The 24380-nt window shown below is 33.4% G+C and overlaps 2 protein-coding genes and 1 pseudogene across 5 annotated transcripts; 2 read left to right on the top strand and 1 right to left on the bottom strand.

Annotated features, from left to right (window-relative positions):
- Positions 1-80: 80 nt before the first annotated feature.
- Positions 81-4409, top strand: LOC103866074 (probable peroxidase 26). Its single transcript, XM_009143947.2, has 4 exons — positions 81-2496; positions 2584-2763; positions 2861-3020; positions 3630-4409. The coding sequence occupies exons 1-4, from the start codon at positions 2251-2253 to the stop codon at positions 4049-4051; spliced, it is 1008 nt and encodes a 335-aa protein (XP_009142195.1). The 5' UTR covers positions 81-2250; the 3' UTR covers positions 4052-4409.
- LOC103866073 lies at positions 4122-8803 on the bottom strand (annotated as a pseudogene).
- A 1724-nt stretch (positions 8804-10527) lies between these two features.
- On the top strand, positions 10528-21004 carry LOC103866075 (protein NLP8). 4 transcript variants are annotated; one of them, XM_009143948.3, is made up of 8 exons: positions 10528-13984; positions 14266-15148; positions 15395-15433; positions 15919-16494; positions 16567-16687; positions 16779-17069; positions 17144-20510; positions 20652-21004. In XM_009143948.3, the coding sequence occupies exons 2-7, from the start codon at positions 14375-14377 to the stop codon at positions 17686-17688; spliced, it is 2346 nt and encodes a 781-aa protein (XP_009142196.1). In that variant the 5' UTR covers positions 10528-13984; positions 14266-14374; the 3' UTR covers positions 17689-20510; positions 20652-21004. The 4 variants fall into 4 exon arrangements, with proteins under 4 accessions (XP_009142196.1, XP_009142197.1, XP_033146477.1 ...); XM_009143949.3 differs by having other exon boundaries at positions 10529-13837; XM_009143951.3 differs by lacking the exon at positions 10528-13984 and having other exon boundaries at positions 14501-14636; positions 14732-15148.
- Positions 21005-24380: the final 3376 nt, after the last annotated feature.

Raw genomic sequence — 24380 nt, 5'->3', positions numbered from 1 at the left:
TCATTAGGATTTAGGATTATTATTTTACTAGATAAAATGTTGAACTTTCCACAGGAAGAAACGTTAACATTTACTAAAGTAAGAGTATCTAAGGACTTATTCCATTTTTCACTCTAAATTTATAAAGTTGTTTATAAAACCTACTTAAGATTTTTTTTTTTTGGTAACAAAACCTACTCAAGAATAAAAAATAGAATTTCTAAAAAAAATCTAGTAGTCATTATTCTATTATTTACAAAATGGAGTATTGTTGAAGTAAATTACACTTAACTCTATTTTGGAGATACTCCATTTGAAGGATATGAAATACTACATTAAAAAAAGCTCAAAATAACACAGATACAAAAAAATTGTTCAGATGTGGTCCAATGCTTCAAGGCCATGAGTATACTCCATTTGAAGGAAATATGAAATACTACATTAAAAAAAATCTCAAAAATAACACAGATACAAAAACAATTGTTCAGATGTGGTCCAATGCTTCAAGGCCATGAAGTATAATAATGCTCAAGAAATCCAATGAACTGCAAAAGAAAATCAAAAATGTTAAGTGATACTCTGCGAAAGGTTAAATTAAAATAAAATTTATATTTTTTTTAAAAAAAGTCCACTATGTATAAATAAAAGAAAAGTATATTAACTTAATTTGGATGAAAGCATATGTATGTACAATTAAGTTTGACAATTATGTTCCACTATTGTTTCCCCGTTTCATAATGAACTTTCGGTGATAGTGTAAGTCATATGGGTTTGACAAAAAAAAGTGTAAGTCATATGTATAAGAAAAAGGTCGTAAAGTCCATATAAAAAAAATTCAAATTGTGTGTTGCGTACATAGATTTAAAGGAAACAAACATTATGTATTGTATTATTGTATATCTTTCACGTTCGAGTGTAAAATGATTACATTAAATATGTTCACTTTTTCTCTTTTTTTTTTTGCAAAAACGAAAACAAATATGAATTGATTGTGTCCATTCACAAATGGATTGTAAAAAGAAAAACCATAACTATAGATGACTATACTACATATCATGACTCTGAATCAGAATAGTTTTCATCATAATCGTTTTTATTTCACAGAACATTGACAAACAGACCGTACTGTGATAGCAGAATTACAAGAAAAGGGGTCAAGTTTCAAACGAAAAGTATTTGGCTAATGTCACATGACAAACGGATACTCTTTATTTGATCTATGTATCACCATTTTTATCGTCATTAAGCTAGCTATTTCCTATCGACATGACAACATGATCAGTCCTTGTTTTTTTTTAGTCACCACTTATATATTCCTTTCTTTAAGATCATATATACATGTTTGAAACAGTATTCTACATAATAAATAAGAACACACGAGAAATGGGATCTCATATTTCTGCATGGGAAATCAAACAACGCGCACAATCCGAGTTAAGATCACATGATAACACGTTGCTTCACTATCTGATGACCATAACGTAAAATTTATACATGTGTAGTATACACACACTTGATTAATATTTTAAGGTATCACACATACTATTTTATGTAGTTTTAAAGAAATAGGAGTAAGTTCAGTTCAAAAAAAGAAAAAGAAAAGAAATAGGAGTAAGTTTCAAAAGAAAAAGAAAGAGTACATATTTTAAAAATCCAAAACTCCAGTCGTGTTAGGGTCTTCTTATTTTCTCTTTTGACCTTTGCTTCTTACATGCATGTCACCTAAAATCTTCATACACAAACCATCAACTCTTAAACCCTCAATCAAAGTTTTAACCCAACCGATCTGATAATTTCCCGGCCTTTTAGTATCCTAAGTAATTTTGGCATACCATTTGTTATTTTTGCGCATATGTATAAATATCATAGAAAGAGATGTTTTGGTACATATATAGATATCAAAACGTAGACTATCTTTATGTGAAAAATTCATTTTTTTATCATAAGTATTTCATGCAAATTATTTCTCCACAAATATTCAAAACGTCGGCACAGAAATTAAATGGGTACACGACATTACGGGCTGGCAACTTACCTTGCACGGTACTTAACACAAACTCAACAAAGATCCGATTATTATGCTTGCAAAGCTTGTTGCTTAATTAATTTTTATATATTATTTAGTAAATAAAGTTGTCTCAATCCTAGTCAGAGATGGCACCTTCGCAATCTATATATCAAACTCCCTAGTATATATAAGCCCCTCACTAGTACTCAACATCACATCTATTTGTCTTCTCCATACCACTCAACAGCTTCACCGAGAGAGATATGGTTATGAAGAAGATCTTCCTCGCGGTGGTGGCGATTGGAACCCTCAGCCTCTTCCCTGGAACGGCTGAGGCGGCCGTGATGGGGCCGTCCATGCAGAAACTGACGTGGCATTTTTACAAAGTTTATAACACTTGCGAGAATGCTGAGAACTTTGTGAGGCACCAAGTTGAGATTCTTTACAAGAATGATACAACCATTGCTCCGAAGCTCCTTCGTCTCCTCTACTCAGATTGCTTTGTCACCGTACGTTTTTTTTCTTTGAACTTATCTTATTTTACCGTTTAAACATTATATGTTAATGTGTGTATGTGTGACACTATATAATGATAGGGATGCGATGCATCGGTTCTTCTAGAAGGTCCAAACTCAGAGAGAAATGCGCCGCAAAACAGAGGACTTGGAGCGTTCGTGATCATAGACAAAATCAAGAAAGTGTTGGAACAAAGATGTCCTGGTATTGTCTCTTGTGCTGACATTCTTAACCTCGCAGCTCGAGACGCTGTTCATTTGGTTACATCTTCTTCCATTTCAATCTCTCTTTCTACCTCTATCTATATACATATGGATACTGACTAGCTGACATGTATGGGGAAATGGTTTCCTACAGGCAGGTGCACCATCTTATCCTGTGTTCACAGGAAGAAGAGATGGCTTGACGTCTGATAAGCAAACCGTCGACTTACCATCACCGTCCATCTCATGGGATGCATCTATGGCTTACTTCAAATCCAGAGGCTTAAATGTTCTTGACATGGCTACACTTCTAGGTCAGTAGTTGCTTTGCGTTTCAAATTGAATTAAGGTTTGTTTGTACATAAAGGAGAACAAATCAGTTTGTTTAAGGTACAGTAAAAACTCTATAATTTAATAATGTTATGATATTTTATTAATTTTTAGAGTTATTAATTTACAAAAAGAAAATATACATTTTTATAAAATAAAGAATATTATATTTTGCCATATATATGAATTTTAGAAAGTCGACTTTCATATTACTTTTATTATATTATTTATTGTGCACAAAATATGTTACATATAATTTAAATGTGGTTGTAGGTATAATTTTATTAAATATTATCAAAATATATTGAAGAAATATATTGAAGTGTTAATAAATATAGATATAATTACATTGTTAATAGAAAATTAGTAAATATAATTTTTTGTCTGTACTTATATGTATATATAAATTATTGATTTATGATTTTAATAAGACAAAATTTTCTAAACAATATTATTTTATTATTTTATCGATTTTGAATATTGATCGATTTAACTCAACTTTTTATTAAGTTATTAAATATTAATTATAGAGTTTTTACTATAGTTTTGGTTAAGTTTGAACCGGTTTAACTGAATTGAACCTCATAAACCAGGATCACATTCAATGGGGAGAACACATTGCAGCTACATCGTTGACCGTCTCTATAACTTCAACAAGACAGGTAAACCAAGCCCCACTATGAACAAGACTTTCCTCTCTGAGATGGCAAATAAATGTCCACCAAGAACCAAGAAAGGCCAGACCGATCCGCTAGTGTACCTAAACCCGGACTCAGGCTCAAACCACAGCTTCACAAGCTCATTCTACACCAGGGTTCTAGCAAACAAATCTGTTCTCGAAGTAGATCAACAGCTGCTTTACAACGAGGACACCAAGCAAATCTCTGAGGAGTTCTCAGCGAGTTTTGAGGATTTTCGGAAATCATTTGCTCTTTCCATGAGCAAGATGGGGTCTATAAATGTGTTGACTAAAAACGAAGGCGAGATACGAAGAGATTGCAGGCGCAGAAACTAAACACAAATCCCTCTATGATCTTTGTGATTGCAAGAAAAATAGTATAAACAGGTAAAAACATGAAAGAAAAGATTGAAAAGTTTATGTTTCTGATATAGATTTTTGTTGTTATTTATTACATTGTGATTCTCTATATAGCTGAAAGGAGATATGATTCTTGTTGTGCGACTTTCTAAGAAGTATAAAATTTTCTGATATTCACATTAAGTATAAAGGTTTTGCAATCAAAACTGTTCTTGCAAAATAAGATTTTTATTTGTCTAACCTCTTTTGTTATGAGTCTTAAGACTCTCAGTTTGTCTAATACCAAGTGATTCAATGTCACAAGCTTCTCTCTCAGTCTCTTGCTAGTTCCTTCCTGCTACCTTTTATTGCATAAACAACAAAGATTAAAATTTAGTAATAGCTTCTGTAAGATTGTTTGCAAACATGATCCAAGATTTCATGATGCATGAACATGTTCTCAAGATGAAAATGGAAAATGGGTTACCTCCAAAGCACTAATCTTCAAACAGAAACCCCTTCTTTGAAACTCGCTACCAAAGATGACCTGCTTGTGTAAGCTTCTTCTCCCCTTTGTTTAATCTTTATTATACTATAGTAAGTAGAATCTGACTAGTCACCATTCTGAGTGGCAGAACTATGATGTAAACTTTGTGTTTGCCTCTGGCTTTGAGTCTCTTCCAGCTTCTTGCTCTCCATATGGGTTTGATGCTCGATCTGAACCTGGTTAGTGTGGCTCTTGGTCTTGATTACCTGACTCTAACAAACGCTGAACAGTTAAATAGAATCATCCAGAACCATAAAGTTACTTAGTTAAGCATAACTAACCTTGTACATGTATCTCCTACGAAGTTTAATGGCTGTGCGTATGCATCTCCTCACGCTAAACACAAGAACCTTATCGTTGAAAATCTGCAAAAATATCTTCTGAATCAGTATATACATAGATGCATCTCAACTGATGAAATAAACTTTCTAACCTGTATCATGTCATCAATGGAGCGAGTTTCTTTCATGATCTTATGCCGATTCATAATCAAAATCGCCGCCACACAAAAGACAGGAAGAGCATCATCCCCTTTCCTGATGGAAGAGACTACACAAGGAGCATGTGTTGTTGTTGTTCTATCGTTCCTTGACCAAAGACTTCTTGTCAAACCACAGAAGTGGTAAGCGGAGGATGATGATGATGAGGATGACTTCATCCCACTCTCCTCAGAGAGTGGACCAGTGGTCTTTGGCAACGGACCGCTCTTCGGCAGCAAACCGCTCATAGACAACAAACCGCTGCTCTTTGAAATTGGCCCGCTCTTTGAAGTTGATGGCTCCCTCTTTATTCTATCATATATAGTTTCTTCACTCACCTCAGATTTGGATTTTCTTGGAAGATGAATCACCAGAGGCTCCAAGCAATCATTCTCCAGAGTTTCAGCAACGGTTTCGTCATAATCAGCTGCCCACATCATCTACATCCAAAGGCAAAACGGTTAGGACAATGTCACTAGAGATACAGAGACTGAATAGAAGAACCACAAACCTCCCACATTCTGAGAGCTTCATTGAAAGACAACTCTCGCCGGAACAGGACAAAAAGCATACGGAAGGCAAAGTGAAGACTCTCAGCACCAATACGCGTCAAGTGAGAGAATATATCTTAATCTGTGAATTGCAGTATGTGCCACAGGGATTGCAACTGATCCATCACTCCAGTTGGTCCCTCCATTTGGAAATTCGCTCGCTGCACAAATAAACACATAGAAAGCATAAGTCCATAGTTCAAACAAAGGCCAGAAAGAAAAAAAAACATTGGATATACCGTTCTTCTTATGAGCATTTCAAAGCACCAAAAGGCATCAGCGTTATCTTCAAAAAGAACCACGAAAGGAGAGACTAAATCACTCATTCCTATCAACACAGTTGCAATCACAGAGTTAGTATCCTAAACCAATGTATATGGAAAACAAACTGAAGCGGTATATAGAACCTTGGCAATAACCAGTTGCAGGATCAACCCAAGCATAAACCGCAAGGATATCAGACATTCTTCCTAGATTCCCTGGATCCTCGTAGAACTCAAGGTGGCCATCCGTCCTTACCACATCAACAACTGAGGAAACGAGAAAGTAAAACTATGAAAGATACAAAGCTGAGACAGAAAAAAAGAAAGATCTCAGCAAGTTCTCTACCTATGCGATGCAACGTCCAAAGCCATTCAGACACTCCTTCTTCTGTGACATTCCCAACACGAGAGGGAGTCTCCTTTACTGATGCCACATCAGATATTCTCAAGCCACCAACAGAATCCGGATGCAACTCTTCTATCTCTGAAGTGGACCTTTGTTGTTCTCTAACTAAGTCACCAGATCTTAGCTCCCTGTGCAATGAAGCATCCTTGTCTGGAGTAGAAACCTCTATCTGATCTAAACTATTCCTCCCAAACAAATCTGTAACCGGCAGCGAAGGGAAGTCAAAGTAACCGTCAGGGGAAGGAAAGCCATACGGACTAGAAGCAGATACAAAGGAAGAAGTGTTGTACACTACGCTCTCAGGACTCTCTCTTCCGCTTGCTAAATCAACAGACTCGCTAGAACTCCCCCTTCTGTGTACATGAGATGTATCAGCACCACCATTATTATTACTCCAATCACTCTGATGACTTTCTGTATTAGCATTGTCATGATCATCTAGACAAGCTTCTTCATCTGTAGTAGCAACCTTTACCGCCTCATCTCTGTAAGATTTCCGCATATCCATGACTTTAGACCCCACAACATAGGCGAGTGAACCAGTTCCCACGCTTGAATGCATCGTCTGACATTGCTTGAGCAAGTCATTGTACCGTTTCCTATATGAACATTCAAATAACACTTAATCTCTCACACTCTAAGCGGTGATACAACACTAAGCAGTCTTACCTTCTGGCAGCCCTGAGTTGGTCACGGTGCTCAGAGGTGCTGCTCAGCGAATAACAGCCAAGTAGAAACTCCCAAACCTCAGCTCTAATAGACGGATCGATTCCCTAATAATGAAACATCATCAAACATCAGAGCAGTCAATGTTCAAAAAATCGCTAGGCGGCACAGCGTTTTCCATCTTATTATTGATTATACAGGAGTTTAGACCGATTTTTTGAACGCCTGGACCAATATTTTAAGAAATTGTTCAAGTTAAATCGTTTCGTTTAGGTCTGATTTGCCGCCTAAACCGATTTTTAGAACACTGATCAGTGTATCGAAAGAACAATCAAATGACATACCCCCAAAATGATCAACTTGAGGGCCTTTTGGAAACCAGAAACTCTTCCTTCACTATCAAAAGTCGCCTGCCACTTCTCCGGCTTAAGCATTTTGCCGATCTGTGCACCATTACAAAGCCTCAATGTGATTGTACATACATTGTTAAAAAGAAGATTATGATTAAAAAGAGATTAAGAGCTTACAGTGATAATAACAACCTGAATGTGTGATTGAGAAAGACAAGGCTCGCTCAAATCTCGAACCAAAGATCCAACTTTCTGCAAACTCACCACTCCTGCTTTCCCACAGCTCCATTGCTTCCCCTCTCCACCAGAACACATCACAACTCCTCTGCAATCCCCAAAACCAATCAGATCTATCAAAATTCACATTTTCAGGAATCCAGATTTATCGAAATTAACAAACTTTCAAATACGATTGAATTGCCTCTTTCGTTAACAATCTAAAAACTGAGACTTTACATACATTTCATGCTCAGACGAATACGTTTGATGCAGAGAGAGAAATGAGATGAGAGGAGAACCTGAAGGGTCAATGGTCATGGAGGATGATCTTCTCCGATCTCCATTTTTTCATGGGCCACGTAAAGTTTGTTCCTTTTTTTCTCTTCTCGTCTCTCTTAATTTTTTATTTATTTATTTGTTCTTCCTTTTGTTTAGGCTTAATTACTAAAATGCGATAAATTAAATAAACAATGATCTAAAGAATAAACCAAAGTGTTGTTATTGCCTTATATAGCCTTTCATGCAATTAGCTTAACATTAATAATGTCCATGTTTACGATGAATCAGATCTTGTGTGTTTAATGTGATTAGATTGTGATTACAATATTAGACGAATATAATATGGTATTTTGGAGTTTTAATTTTAGTACTCTTTTGAGTAAATACGATTTGGGCATTTCGGATCCTTGTTGGGTTTCCATGATCTTTTAAGTATTGGGCCTTCGATAGTTTAGATACATTCCATCCGACATGTTTTGTGGGTTTTGTTTAGGAGACTTGATTGGGTCTAAACTCTAATTAAGTGATTAGGTCTAAACTCTAAACAGTTAAGAGCACATAGTCTCTCACACATAGTTTTATAGACTAGTTTTTCTAGATTTTTAGTAGCATTAAGTGGTATAATTAATTTTTAATTTTGTATATATAATAATTGAGCCAATATTCCAAAGCTTTTATGTGGAGAAACGAGTCCGACCTTTTTTTCTCTCTTTTTTTTTGAAAACAAAAACGATTTTCTGACTTTTTTACAATCTCTCTCCTACTTATTATTTTATTTTATTTTTGCTGACAGACGAGATAATGTTTATTTTAGTTCACCACTAATCAATACTATTAAAACAGAAGCAATTTTTATCTACTTACAAATAGTCTAGGTTGGACAATTATATTTAATTACATTTTCTATTATTCTACTCATATCTAATTTAATTGTTAAATATACATTATACCTAAAATTAAGGAACTAACTAACTAATCTATTATTTTTTAAACTAATGAATTTAATTTATATTAATTCAAAATTCAAATAACTAATCAATTATGTTTTAGTTATTAATGTAATAAATAATATATATATATATATATTCATTCGTATATATACAACTATATATTAATCCAAATGCAAAAAAAAAAAAATTGTTCAAAACCCTCACCAAATACATAAAAATATAATTCTTATAGTAGAGTACTAAAATATATATAAATACATATTATAAAATAAATATTAACAGTAATTATATGATGAAACATGTTACTATTGATAGTCTTATGAATATATTTTTTACGGATTACTCAAACAGACATAAAATATATATATCAAATATATACTAATTGAACAAATATATTAACACAAATATATCATAAAACATTACATTAACATAAATCGAAGCCAGAGAGTAAGAGTCAATATTTTAATTGTTTAAAAATAAAATTATATATATAAATTATAAAAAAATTAAGAACTAAATATATTAAAAATATATATCAAAATTAAAATAATAAATATTTACATTTCTAATGCGAATAATGAAATTAAATTTAAAATTTAAAATAAGCCATAGACAAAACATCAAAAAGTATCTAATAACTAAATAAACAATTATACTTTTTTTTGAAAACGTAAATCATTAATTTGTAATAGACGTATACACATTATTGATGCTCAAATCTATTTTATTTTTAATATGCATCCACTCAAATATTAATCCATTAACAAGATGGAATTTTAGTTGGACTAAAATTGTATTAAAATTGGAATATCAATTTCATAATATATTCACTATTCTTCTGAACGTTTATGAATATATATTACAATACTCAAAATATAATAATAAATCAAACCGGATTACATATTGGGTCATCTATCAGTTCAACCGATAACCAGATCTCGGGTTTTAGCGGTTGTTACGGGTTTTATAGAATTTTTAAATAACAGTTTTTTTAAAACTAAAATGGATTACTTATGAACTACCGAATTTGGCAATTTAACTGCGGATCGGATCGGGTTTCAAAACATTGAATATAATGTTTCATTCGTAATATCTAAGTGTAGATACAATTAAAATACAAATTTATATCAAATAAATTTGGAATGTTTCGAAAATAATCCCGCGCTTTGAAAGCGCGGGTCAAAATCTAGTAATGTTTTATAGTCACACACTTGTTTACCCTTGTTTTATAGTATTGAACTACAATCTAACTGTTCTATAGTTTTTGACCAAAAGAAAAACTGTTCTATAGTTACAATTGCTATTTTCTTTGATAAATTAACTTAGTAACAGGATCCAAAGTAACATAATGGTTCCTTTGATTAATCGGTAAATAAGAAGTTAAGGTCTTGCTGCTATACGAGTCAGTCATTAATATTTTAACCATTATATTATTACTACAGGTCCAGCAAGTCTTTTGTGTTTTTAAACCACCAATGTGAAGCTTTAAAGTACAATAACATTATGTTATCAGTACATAGTAATTTCTAGACAGATGAAAGGTTTGTTCATCCATCTGATATTTTGATTATAGAAAGCGACCATCTCACACCTTTAGAACATCTCCAAGGGCACTCTATTTTTTCCTCTATAATTTACACTAAAATAGACTAACTCTATTATAGAGTTAAATTTGCTCCAATGGTTCACTCTATAATAGAGTTACTCTATATTTCACTCTATTATAGAGTAACTCTATTATAGAGTGAACCATTGGAGCAAATTCAATTCTATAATAGAATTACTCTATTTTAGAGTGAAATATAAAGAAAATTATAGAGTACCATTGGAGATGATCTTAACGTTACTTGCAAAACACAGTAACATTTGAACTCTTCTTCTTTACGATCTATAAGAACTTTATAGTTTGGTTGGCCAAAACAAAAGCACATTTAATATATTAAGCTACTTGTTGAAATTAAAGTTGTTTAATCTAAAACTTACTTTGTGAATGCCTAGTGGATTAAATATGTTAATCACTGATTACGTATTAGATTCGTGTATTCGAGATGTATCTAGTCATCTAGTGTAGTTCTATAGTTTTTCTTTTGTAAATTGTCATCTTACATAATAACTTTGCACCAAAAATCTTATATAATAACTTAGAAATAGGCTGCTGGAAATAAAGTTACAGATATTTTAGCATCACGTCATCGTCATATATACTTATGATATTGAAAAGAACATAAAATATCAAATACAGCAAATAGGGAGACAGGCAAAGTCGTGCAATATATAGCCATAGCTGTATATCGTTGAAGATTCCACGCTTAAAGAATCTTGAAACACAAATTCGCATCTCGAAAGAAGAATCTAACCGGAAAGGTCATGGTTCTCCGCATAATATCAAGCTTTCGTCATCTTTACATTATACGGAGAAGAATAATATATGTAAGAAGAGAGGTTGTAAAAGTCATTCTTCACATCAGCATAAGAAAAATAAAATATGCTTAAGACACATATATTAACATGCAATAATGGTTCAAGGCCAAGCAAATCATATAAAGAGGGCTCAATACTTGCACCTTTTGTTGATCACATAAAACCAAATAAGATTAAGAAAATGATAATTTATTCTTAGTTAGGGATTAATAAGTGGGTAACGTGTTCATTAATAGCTTTCCACATTTGATTGGGTGTGAGTATATGTGACACCTCGATTTGCCATAGCTAAAAAGATTTGTAATAAATTAATATATTCTTTTTTGACAATAAATTAATTAGATTAATAATATCTAATCATATTGGTTAAAACATCACAGTATCTTTTTACATTTATATTTGTGTAGTATGTGATTGTTTTTATAAGTTATCTGCATTTTTGTGATTCCATAGTAATGTTTGTTATGTATTTATTAATCAATAGTAAGGTTTGTTTTCTGAAACATATATTAACATATATATATATATATGTTAATATATATATATATATATATAAGTAAATAACTAAGCAGTGTTAGCTTGGTGATAAAAAGAAAATTTGGAGCAATGCGTAAATGTAAATCCGTTAGTTACAGATTCGATTTTTACTATGAATTAAATTGTTGTTTCCTTGGTCTGGCCAAACGACATGCATCATGTTTTTTTTTCTAACCTGTACTGTTAAGTTTTATTTAGAAAATCCAGATATCATTGATATCAATTTTTTGGGTCTCGTCTCAAATATCCGGATATCAACAAAAAAACACTAACATATGATGATATTATAAAAATATATAGCATCCTTAATCAAAACATTTTGTTGCATACGCAAGCACAAAAATTTATATTTTTATCATAAAAAACGACCAATTCACAGCTTTGACTTAATTTACTTACAAAACACACAGTAACATTTGAACTCTTCTCCCTTACGACATAAGAACTTTATAGTTTGTGTTTGGTTGATAAAAACAAAAAGAAATTTTAATCAATCCTTTGTGAATGCCCTATGCCTAGTGGATTAAATATACTCATCACTAGAGTTAAGTTACCTATTAGATTCGTGTGTTCGAAAGTTTCTGGTCGTCTAGTGCAGTTCTATAATTTCTTTTGTCATCTTATATAATATATTTTTCTCTTACGTCATATATACATAATTAAAAGATTGGAAAGAATCTTTCTTGAACATGGATTGAAAAGAACTTAAATATCAAATACAGCAAATAGGGAGGCAGGCAAAGTCGTCGCGCAAGATATAAACATAGCGGTATATTGTTGAATCCACGCTTAAAGAATCTAACCGGGACGGCCATGATTCTCCGCATAATATGACGCTTTCGTCATCTTTATAATATACGGAGAATATAATATGTAAGAGGAGAAATAGTCATTCGGGACGTCAGCATAATAATATAAAAATGCTCAAGACACATATTAATATGCAATAATGGTTTAAGGTCAAACAAATCATATAAAGAGGGTTACATGCTGATCTCTTAAAACCAAATTAAGATTAAGAAAATGATAATTTATTCTTAGTTATGGATTAACAAGTGGGTAATGTGTTCATCAATAACTTTCCACATTGGATTGGATGTGAATATATGTGACACATTTGTCATTGCTAAAAAGATTGGTAATAAAATTAATATATTCATCTCTAATCATAAGGGCTAATACGTCATAGCTTTTAACATTTTAATAGTTTTTTCGTCTTTATAAGATATAGTAGTGAAATACATTTGAAATGCGAATATTTTGTGATAGTTTTTACATTTTAGATGTGATTGTTTTTATAAGTTGTTGCTGCAATTTTGTGATTCCATATTTGTTATATATATTTATTAATCAATAGTAAAATTTGTTTTGTGAAACATACAGTAACACTAATATAACTAAACGGTATTAGCTTAGTAGTAAAAAAAAAATTGGGAGTAATGCGTAAATCCGTCGATTTTGATTTGGTTTCTGTCGTAAACTAAATTACTGTCTATATGGTTTCACCCAAAATTAAAATACTTATTTGTATTAATTTTTTAGAGATTATTTGAGTCTCGTCCCAAATATCAACCAGAAAATACACTTAACATATGATATGATACTTAACCTTTTGGATTTGAACGTTGTTAAAACAAAAAAACTTTCGGATTTGAATATAACTGAATCAGCTAAACCAAACTGAACCAAAAAATTTGGTTTTTGGTTCATTTTTTTATCTTAAATTTCGTTTACTTTGGAAGTTTTTGAAAATATTTAAGTCTTTTTGTGAGGTTCGGTTTTTGGTTAGTTTGTTGAAAAATGAATTATCTAAAACAAGGGAATCAAATTAACCAAACTAACTAACGAAGGTATCAGAATTAATTGGAAACCGAGAATATTATAACCGAAAAAAACCCGAAACCGCATTGATACCCTCTCAATGATTCCTATAAAAACATCATCATCCTTTAATCAAAAACTGCATACGCAAGCACAAAAGCTCAGAGAGAGAAAAACCGATTAGATTCCGTGTCTGAGTAGACTTTCTCTCCTTCCTTGCAAAGCTTACGACTTTAGATTTAATAGAATCTGCCTCATTTCACTCTGCTCACGTAGCTTCCTAAGAGAACTCAAGTGTGTACGCCTCTTTATCTTCTATAGAATCAAACCGAACTTTCTACTTTTAGCATAAAGCTCAACTTTTAAAACTTTACTCTGTTTTCTCTCGCCGCAAACACCATTTGTGTAGTTTTGTCGTCTCTGTTTTTGAATTGTCTAAAGGTCTGTCTGAAACTCTGAACTTTACTCTCTTCTTTGTCTTTGTCTTTGCTTTGCTCTGTTTTTTATCGCCGCATGTAGTTGTCGTCTCTGTTTTTGAATTGTCTATGTTCTGTCTCAAACTCTCAACTTTGGTCTCTTTACTATTAAAGTTTTGAACTTTTACAATTCTGTGAGACAGGGCTTCTTGTTTTAACTCTTTTGTCTTTATTTTCCTGCGGTGAGTTTTGTCTTCTTCGAAGTCAACTAGTTAATTTGATTTTGTGTCGTCTTCTTTGTTGTAGGATACTGGTGGAGGTTTCAACTTTCAAGCATCTCTTTTTGTATTCAAAGATCCTGTCTTTGATCTTAACCAGTTCGTATCAAAATCAACACTTGTTAATCATCAACGAGATGGAACAACACCCTTTTGCTTCCAGAGAAAATGGGTTTGGCTATCAAGAGCATATGGATGGTTTAACCATTGGTTCTGGTGTTTGGAGTTTCATCTCTGATGACATGCTCAACTCCTCTCCCACCTCTGAGCTTATGAATTTCAACTCTTTCCCCACATGGTGCAATATCCCTTTTGACACTGACATGTTGTTCTCCCAGTATGGTCAAGAAATGAGCTCTCGGAGTCATCATCACTCATTCGATATCGATGAGCTAAGTGGTAAACGACGCAGTGTACTGAACTGTACTATCCCCAGGTCTTTGAGCCACTCGTTAGACGAGAAGATGCTAAAGGCACTAAGCTTGTTTATGCAGTTCTCAGGTTCAGGAGACGGCGTTTTAGCACAAGTCTGGACTCCTGTCAAGACAGGAGACCAGAACATGCTCAGCACATGCGGTCAAGCCTATCTGCTTGACCCGAGGCTCTCTCAGTACCGTGAGGTCTCAAGGAAATTCACTTTTGCTTCCAAACCAAATCAGTCTTCTTATCCTGGTCTCCCTGGGAGAGTCTTCATCTCTGGAGTGCGCGAGTGGACACCAAACGTGATGTACTACAAGAAGGATGAGTATCTGCGTGTGAAGCACGCAATAGATAATGAAGTCCGTGGCTCCATTGCTATACCCATCCTTGAAGCATCTGGAGCATCTTGTTGTGCTGTCATGGAGCTTGTCACATCTGATGAGAAGCTCAGTTTTGATGTGGAGCTGGACTCTGTTTGCCGTGCTCTCCAGGTGGATTCTCTTTCTCTCTATCTCTCCTCCTCTCTTTTATTTCTATTGGCTTATGCAAACTTGATTTAGGGTCTGAGAATCTTTGTTGGCTTAAGAACAGCCTGAGTCCCCTCTGCCAAAGCTTCCCAAGGGCAGCCTGAAGACAGTTTGTTGTGGTTGAAAGGTTACACAATGCAGTTACTGATTCCTTGTTTTGTACTAAATATGTCGAAAACTTATCGTATACTTTCTTTTTCTTTTCTTCAGGCTGTAGACTTAAGGACATCAGTGGTCCCTCGTCCTCAGGTAACATCTGAACCAAACAAAAGCTTAGCTATGTATAGGCCTGCGTGGGTTCGGGTAATTCGGTTTTTGGTTAGTTCGGTTTGACATAACTCTTACCATATTGATCCAAAATAAGGTTTGGTTTTTGAAACTCTTACCGAAATTTTTGACTTCGGTTATATTTTGGTAAAATTTTATTAAAATTCCCGAGGATAAGTTCGGTTAATTTCGACTAGTTCAGTTTAAATTTGGTTAATTCGGTTTGGATTTTTGGTATTGTTTGGTTATAATTTTTTTTGAAAAAAAGCCGAAGTAACCGATTGCCAAATCGAACTGAAATCAAACTTTTTTAAATAAATCTACTGAATCGAACCAAACTAACCGGAATTTTTGGTTCGGTGTTGGTTAGGCGGGTTTGTTTCGGTTCATAATCTCAGCCCTAGCTATGTACAACCCACTATTTCTCGTTGTTCTATGCCTCAGTCTAATGGTATTCTGCTTTACAGTACCTTTCAAGTAATCAAAGAGACGCCTTAGCTGAAATACAAGATGTTCTGCGAGCACTATGTCATGCACACAAGTTGCCTTTAGCTCTAACCTGGATCCCAAACTCAGGTGTTCTTTGCATAGAGGAGACCGCTTGTTATGTGAATGATATGGACATGGAAGGCTTTGTCCACGCGTGTTTGGATCATCCTCTAAGAGAAAAGGAAGGAATCGTTGGCAAAGCTTTTGTATCCAACCAACCGTCCTTTTCTTCTGATGTGAAGGCGTATGACATCAGTGAATACCCTCTTGTCCATCACGCTAGAAAGCACGGTTTGAATGCTGCTGTTGCTCTAAAACTGAGGAGCACTTACACTGGTGAAGATGATTATATTCTTGAACTTTTCTTGCCTTTAAGTTTGAAAGGAAGCTTGGAACAGCAACTTTTATTAGACAGCCTTGAGGGTACTTTGCAGAGAGTTTGTCGAACTCTGAGAACTGTTTCAGATGTGGAGGCAACTAGCTCAACTCCAAGCATATTTTCTGATAAGTCCTCTGATAAAGATAGTACAGGCTCTCAAGGCACTTGTGAACAGGTATGTTGATGTGTGCAATTTATTTATTCTGTAGATGTGACTAGATTGAAACTGATTTTTTTTTGTTCATAGGATATGAGCAAAGCTAGAACAGCAGAGAGAACGAAAGGCGCCACAGAGAGGAATGTGAGCTTAAGAGTTCTCCAACAACATTTCTCTGGGAGTCTTAAGGATGCTGCAAGAAGCATTGGTGGTGAGATTTTCAAATAATCTCATGCATGGATGAGTTTTCCATTACCAAATAGAACTTTCTAACAGTCTTGACTTTGGATCTAATCTTGCAGTTTGTCCCACTACACTGAAACGGATATGCAGACAACATGGGATCATGAGGTGGCCATCTCGTAAGATCAACAAAGTGAACAGATCATTAAGGAAAATACAGACGGTGCTTGACTCTGTCCATGGTATAGAAGGAGGACTGAGGTTTGACTCAGCAACGGGAGAGTTTGTTGCAGTTTGCTCTTCCAATGGTAACAATGCACATGTTATGGCTGAGGATGCCTCATGTGAGTTCTTGAAACCTGAATCAGTCGACAATACAATTAAGTTAGAGGATGATATCATCACAAACGGTAAGAATCATCTCTATAACCATAATCCTTAGATGGATAAGACTACAATCTTAAGCCATTTTCTGTTTGTGCAGGATCATTCATGGAGGTTAATGCTAGTGATCAGCCATGTGCTTTGAAGGCTGAACAGTCTGGCTTCAATGGCAGCTCTCAGGAAATTGCAAGTGGCAATATTATTGAGCCTAACCGGTCCATGTCAGATTCATCACACGGCTCAGGAGCAGTTATGCTTAGAAGCTCATCTCCTTCCATGGACGATAGGAACCAAAGGAGAGCACACAAAAGCAATAGCAGCGAGAGTGGATCAGCAACGCTCACTGTAAAGGCCACTTACAGAGAAGACACAACACGTTTCAAGTTCGATCCATCTGTTGGGTGTCTGCAGCTCTACAAAGAAGTTGGGAAACGCTTTAGACTGCAAGAAGGGTTGTTTCAGCTCAAGTACTTTGACGATGAAGAGGAATGGGTGATGCTGGTTACAGATTCTGATCTCCAAGAGTGTTTGGAGATGTTAGTTGGTATGAAAAAACAGACGGTGAAGTTTCTTGTTCGTGATTTGCCAGCTGCTCGTATAGGTAGTTCTGCTGGTAGCAATGGTTACCTAGGAGCAGGTTTATAACACCTACTGCTCAGTTATGTCTTCTCCTGTGAAAGAATGTTGTTGTTTTTTTGTCAACGAAAGAATGTTGTTTAGTTCTCGGTACATTAATTTGCTTGTAGAAAAAGGCATGAGTGGGAAATGTAATTTTGGTATTAGTGTGGATCATGATATTGATATTGTATATGATATTCCATCGGTTCCAAAAACATACTTGTTTTAGAAAAAAATTGTTTAAAAAAAGAAATATAAAACACTAATTATAAATTTCAAGAAAATTAATTGAATTGGTAATTCTTATTGGTAAAATTATGAAAATAAACAATCACAAAATTATGCATTTAATATTAAAACTTAATATCCTTTATATATTAATTGATAAAAACTGCAACATTTGAAGTAGTAATAAGTTTGTCCCTTTAAACATGTATTATATTTTTTTTACTAAACTAACAATCAAATTATTAGTAGTGCCCAAGAAAATATTCTCCATTTTTTGTTTAAATAAAAGTTACGAAATTACCTAATACGATTAACATATACATTAATGATTTTGAATAATAAGGATTTGATAACAATTATTGTATCCTTCCTCTTTTTGTTTAATTTTATATTATTAAAAAATAAAAAAATTGCCACAAATACCACATTCATAGTATCATTTTTCATGTTTACACTAAACACTTCTATCCTCACTTTTAAGGAAGGGTACAAACATTTTTACACCTAGGGTTAACTAATCTAGACTTGGGGTTTAGAGTTGAAGGATCGGGTATGATTTTTGGAATATGAAATTTAAGATTCTAATAAATATATAAATAAATTTAAAAAAAAAATATTTTAAAAAATAGTTTCAAACTTAATTTTTGATTTTCAAAAAGAAATTTTGAAAAACAAGGTTCGGAAAAAATTTATAAAAAGTTCGAATTTGAAAAGGTATAATTCGAAAACATAAAAAAATTATTTTTTATTTCTTTAAATAATTATTATATATATATATAGAAAACAAAGGTATATGAGTTTTTTTGCTACTTAATAAAGAAAGTATTTTTGAAAATGTTCATTTAGTGGTGGTAAAGATGAATAATGGTATCATTAAATTCCTCCAAAAAATAAACAATCACATTAATCATATAATAAACAATTTAGATTTTTTATATGTTGTATTTAGATTTTTTTTTAAATGACTATAAATTACTAAAACTGTTAAAAGTCTCGCACTAAAATTCTTTTGATCAATGGTTTAACTCTTTTTTTGTTATAACAGCATACAAATGATCATAAAATCATATGCAAATGAAGTCTCATTTAATAGATATTCAGATTAAAAATGTATGTATATATTTCAATATCGTTTAAAATAAACAATACACCATATACAAATACATAAATATGTGGCACTGAAAAAGTATTGAGTCCTTAATATTTTGAATTTGAAATCTGCATTGAATTTTTAAAAACGATTATAAATTTCTAAAACTATTAAATATTTCACAATGAAAACTTTGTGTTCAATGTTTAAATTTTTTGTTATAGTAAATATACAAATGTTAATAAAGTAGGAAGCAGATTAATGAATATTCATATTAAAATATATTATATATCTATGTTAATATCATTTAAATTTAATTATATGCCATATAAATAAATAAATAAACTGTTTTAATTTATTTACCAAAATATTATTATAAATAAACAAGAGATATTATTTTGATTTATGTATTCACTCGAATTTGACTATATACATATTAGTTATTCTCTTCTCAATTATTTAATATATTTATTATTTCATAATACTTAAAAAGCACAAAATAAATAATAATGTGCAAAAAAGATTGTATACATTTTGAGCAAAACACGAATCTTATTCTAGTGTTTTATTAGAGAGAGAGAGAGAGAGAGAGAGAGAGAGAGAGAGAGAGAGAGAGAGAGAGAGAGAGAGAGAGAGAGAGAGAGAGAGAGAGAGAGAGAGAGAGAGAGAGTAATAACTTTGTATATATCAGAGAATAAAATTTAGATGTTTCTTTTCCAAATTAGTATGTAATCACCTTTTTAGTCTCTTTTCAAGAACTTAACAAAAAGCAAAAGGAGAAAACACTCTGCAAGGGAAATAGAAGGTGTCACTTGTCCGTTTGATGTGCCATAGTGTTAAGAATGAATTTAAGGATCTGAACAAGAAATTGTTGATTGCGGTATATATATATATATATAGCTGAAGAGGGAATGTAGAGAGATGGGATGTGTTTCATCAGAATGATTTATGGTTTCTTTTAGAGGCATATATATTTGTGAGATGAGGGATGTGGAGAGTTACAGGGCCTCATAATTTGATGGTTTATTGAAGAGCATAGAAACTCCATCAGAAGCATTATGCCGGAGGAGTTGGAGAGACAAACAAATTCGGCTATGAGATAATTCAAGGTGATTAAGTGATATTAGATAATATTAGAATTAGGGGTGGGCCAAAAAACCCAAAAACTTTTGGAAATGGGCTGGCTTTTTTATGGATCCGGGTGGTTCAAGGTCCATCAGCTTAATATACGCTATGACGTGGCTAAATAATAGACTTAGAATATTTCAGGTGATGTGGCATCCATATAAAACCAGAGATTTACTTTCTTTTATATAGTTAAATGGTTGGATGAGAATAATTCAGGTGATGTGACACTCCTAAAATCAGATATTTGAAGATAAATAGCATAGTACAAGTTGATTAACACATACCTTAACCCAAAAGTAAAACAGAGAATTGAGAGAAGAAATATAGACAGAGAAGTTAGCCATGGATACGAAGTCACTTTCTTTCTTCGCCGTATTTTTCATACTCTTTTTGGTCATATTTGGTAATTAACTATCTCCATATATTTTCACATATATTTGCTACGAAAAATTGTGTTTAGTATAATTAAAATGATCCAGAAAGTATTTCGCTAGTTGATTTCTATTTTCTCGTGTATTTATCTAATATAATATATACTGAGCAGAGGTGCCGGAGATAGAAGCTCAGCTGTGCGTGAGAGAATACGTTGGTGAATTTCCCTTAAGCAACTGTTCCGTTCTGGAAATTCAGCTTTGTCATACAAAATGCCGTGAAAACAACGGAGCTAAAGCTGGGATTTGCTATGTGGCAGGAGAGGGAGAAGACGAACAGCGTACCGAAAGCTTTAAGTGCTTATGCAACTTCTGCAGCGAGTACTTCTGTCAGATCTAGGTGGTATTTGAATAATCCTGCATGTGTCATGGTTTGTATGATAATAAAAATGAAAGTCGTCCAATTAATAATAAATATGTGAAAAAGAGCCAGAAGTACCTTAAGGCCCACATGGTTTGATCAACATTATATGGTTGGTATCGTGTTATTTAACTTCTTCACAACTTTGCATAAGCCATGAAAACCCGATGCAAAGAAAATATCTACTTGTGTTTAAAATCTTTAATTTAGCATCTAGGTGTAGATATCTGACTGCGATTGACTACTCGATCTACTTGTTACATTTTAGATTTTCAATACACATTTATTTATCTCTTATTTTTGTCAATATGTTATTTGAGAATCAAATAAATTAATATTTTTAGTAAATCAAGTTAATTATATAATTTGGATCTGATTTATGAAATGTTTTTGAATCATATTTTATATGAAGCTATTTTCTTATTATATATGTTGGTTAAAAATCATTGTATATTAAAGAAATCTACACATTAATAAAAAATACTATTTATTTATTATTTTAAAGATTCAGAATTTAAAATAATTTTAATTTATCTAAATAAAATTTGCATATATGTAATTTTATTTATGATTATTTTCATTTTTTGTTACATCATTTATTTGTGTCCCATACAAATATTTAGTCTCGATCTATTCTGGTGAGAGTAGTATCAGAATTAGGGGTGGGCCACAAAAACAAAAAACCTCTGAAAATGGGTTGACAATTTTGGTGGATTTGGATGGTTCAAGATTCATCAGATTAACATCCGTAATGACGTGGCTAAATAATTGGATGAGAATCTTTCAGGTGATGTGGCACTCCTTTAAAACCATAGATTTATTTTCTTTTATATAGCTAAATGATTGGATGATAATAATTCAGGTGATGTGACACCCTTAAAAACCAGAGATTTAAAGATAAATAGCATAGTACAAGTTGTGATTAACACACACCTTAACTCAAAAGTAAATAGAGAGTTGAGAGGAGAAAATAAACAGAAAAGTTGGCCATGGCTACGAGGTCACTTTCTTTCTTCGCAGTACTTATCATACTCTTCTTGGTCATCTTTGGTAATTAATTAACTCCGTATGCATTCACATATATTTGTTAAGAGAAATTGTGTTTCATATAATTAAAATGATCCAGAAAGTATTTCTCATGTTGATTTATATTTTCTCATGTGTTTATCTAATACAATATATAATGAGCAGAAGTTCCAGAGATAGAAGCGGGGCCGTGCTTGAAACAATACGTCGGTGGATTTACCTCGGATTCCTGTTTCGGTCAGGAAATTCAGGTTTGTTATTGGAAATGCCGTTTAAAAAACAAAGCTAAAGGTGGAATTTGCTATTCGGGAGAGGGCGTCAATAACTATAAGTGTTTATGCGACTTCTGTAGCGACAATCCTGCATGTGTAGGTGGTCCAAGCCATTATGATTAATACTGCATGTGTCATGCTTTGTATGATAATAAAAAATGAAAATCGCCCAAGTAACAATGAATATGTTAACAAAAGAGCAGGAAGTACCTTAAGTCATGGTTTGATCACATTATATGGTTGGTATCGTCAATCGTGTTATATGTGAATATAATAATTATTTAACTTCTTCACAACTTTGCATAAGTCACAAGAACCCGATGCAAAGAAAATATCTACTTGTGTTTAAAATCTTTAATTCAGCATCCAGGTGTAGATATCTGACTGTGATTGACTACTCGATTAATTTACTGTCAATCGACGATCATAAAGAAAACACAACTGTGGCGTGTGAACAAGTGATTTAATAGATTTTGTTCCGTTGACATAACACATTCTTTGGGTTGAACACACAAAAAAATCAAATGGATGAAACACACAAAATGAACCTAACAGAGAGATACATCATATGTTGGTTGGTATAGAGGAAGACAATAACTAACTTTCAGTTACTTGCACAAGTAGAGAGACTCACTCACCGAATTAATTAAAAGTATTCCATAGATAATGATGAAAATTCTGGTTTTGTAAACACATTAGACCATCAATAAGATTGTTAAAATTTTGTCTAGATGGAGTTTAACCATTGGTTATCAAGAACATATGGATGGTTTAACCTTTGGTTCTGGTGTTTGGAGTTTCATCTCTGATGACATGCTTAACTCCGCTTCCACCTTCGACTCTTTCCCCACGTGGTGTGACAGCCCTTCTTCGACTGATACCTTGGTCGCCCAATATGGTCTATCAACCTCTCCCCCTATGCCCTTTGGAGTTACTATCACTTCATCTCATGCAGCTGCGCCGAGGGATTCTACTTGGTCAAGCTCTTACTATGGTCAAGAAATGAGCTCTCGGAGTCCTCACCATTCATTAGATATCAATGAGCTAAGTGGTAAACGACGCAGTGTACTGACCTGTACTATCCCCAGGTCTTTGAGCCACTCATTAGACGAGAAGATGCTAAAGGCATTAAGCTTGTTTATGCTGTTCTCAGGTTCAGGAGAGGGCGTTTTAGCTCAAGTTTGGACTCCTATCAAGACAGGAGACCAGTACATGCTCAGCACATGTGACCAAGCCTATCTGCTTGACCCGAGGCTCTCTCAGTACAGTGAGGTCTCAAGGAAATTCACCTTTGCTTCCAAACCAAATCAATGTTCTTATCCGGGTTTCCCTGGGAGAGTCTTTACCTCTGGAGTACGTGAATGGACATCAAACGTGATGTATTACAAGAAGGATGAGTATCTGCGTGTGAAGCACATAATAGATAACGAAGTCCGTGGCTCCATTGCTATACCTATCCTTGAAGCATCTGGTACATCTAAGACCGGCTCTGTAAGTACTCCTCAGTTTTATAGCGACCGCAGCATTCAAACCGAACTTTCTAGCGTGATGAACAGGTTTATAACAGTTGATACCAGCACAACAAGATGTACCTATTTTTCACCAGTGTAAGTCAGTACTCATCTCCAGTGTAATCATCTTCGCCAGTGTAAGTTCAGTTTTATACCTATTCTTGTTCGTGATTTGCCTGCGCGTATAGGTAGTTCTGCTGGTAGCAACGGTTACCTAGGAACAGGTTTATAACTTCTACCGCTCAGTTATGTTTTCCTGTGTGAAAGAATGTTGTTTATTTCTCCATATGTCTGTTTGCTTGTAAAAAAAGGCGCGAGGGAGAAAGGCAATTTTGGCATATTGGAGTCAGGAAACTGTGTATGATAAGCGTTTTATATAAACTGAGAATCACCTTTCCAGTCAATGTTACTTGTGTATTTCCGATTCCTCAAAATTTTAGAATACATCTGCAACATTTCCATATCCGAAATAACAGAAACCACCGGATCAATGAACCGAACGGATAACCGAATATATAAAAATATTGATTATACATACATAAAATAAAAGTAAAACATAACTAAATATATATTTAAAATTAAATAATTTATTAAAAGTATCAAAAATATTTGAAAAAAAATCTAAGTTATAAAGTATTAAACTATCCGAAAGTATCTGAATATTTTTATTTA

Source organism: Brassica rapa, chromosome A04, assembly GCF_000309985.2.
Source record: "Brassica rapa cultivar Chiifu-401-42 chromosome A04, CAAS_Brap_v3.01, whole genome shotgun sequence".
Classification (NCBI taxonomy): domain Eukaryota; kingdom Viridiplantae; phylum Streptophyta; class Magnoliopsida; order Brassicales; family Brassicaceae; genus Brassica; species Brassica rapa.
This window is presented reverse-complemented; position numbering and strand designations above follow the sequence as displayed.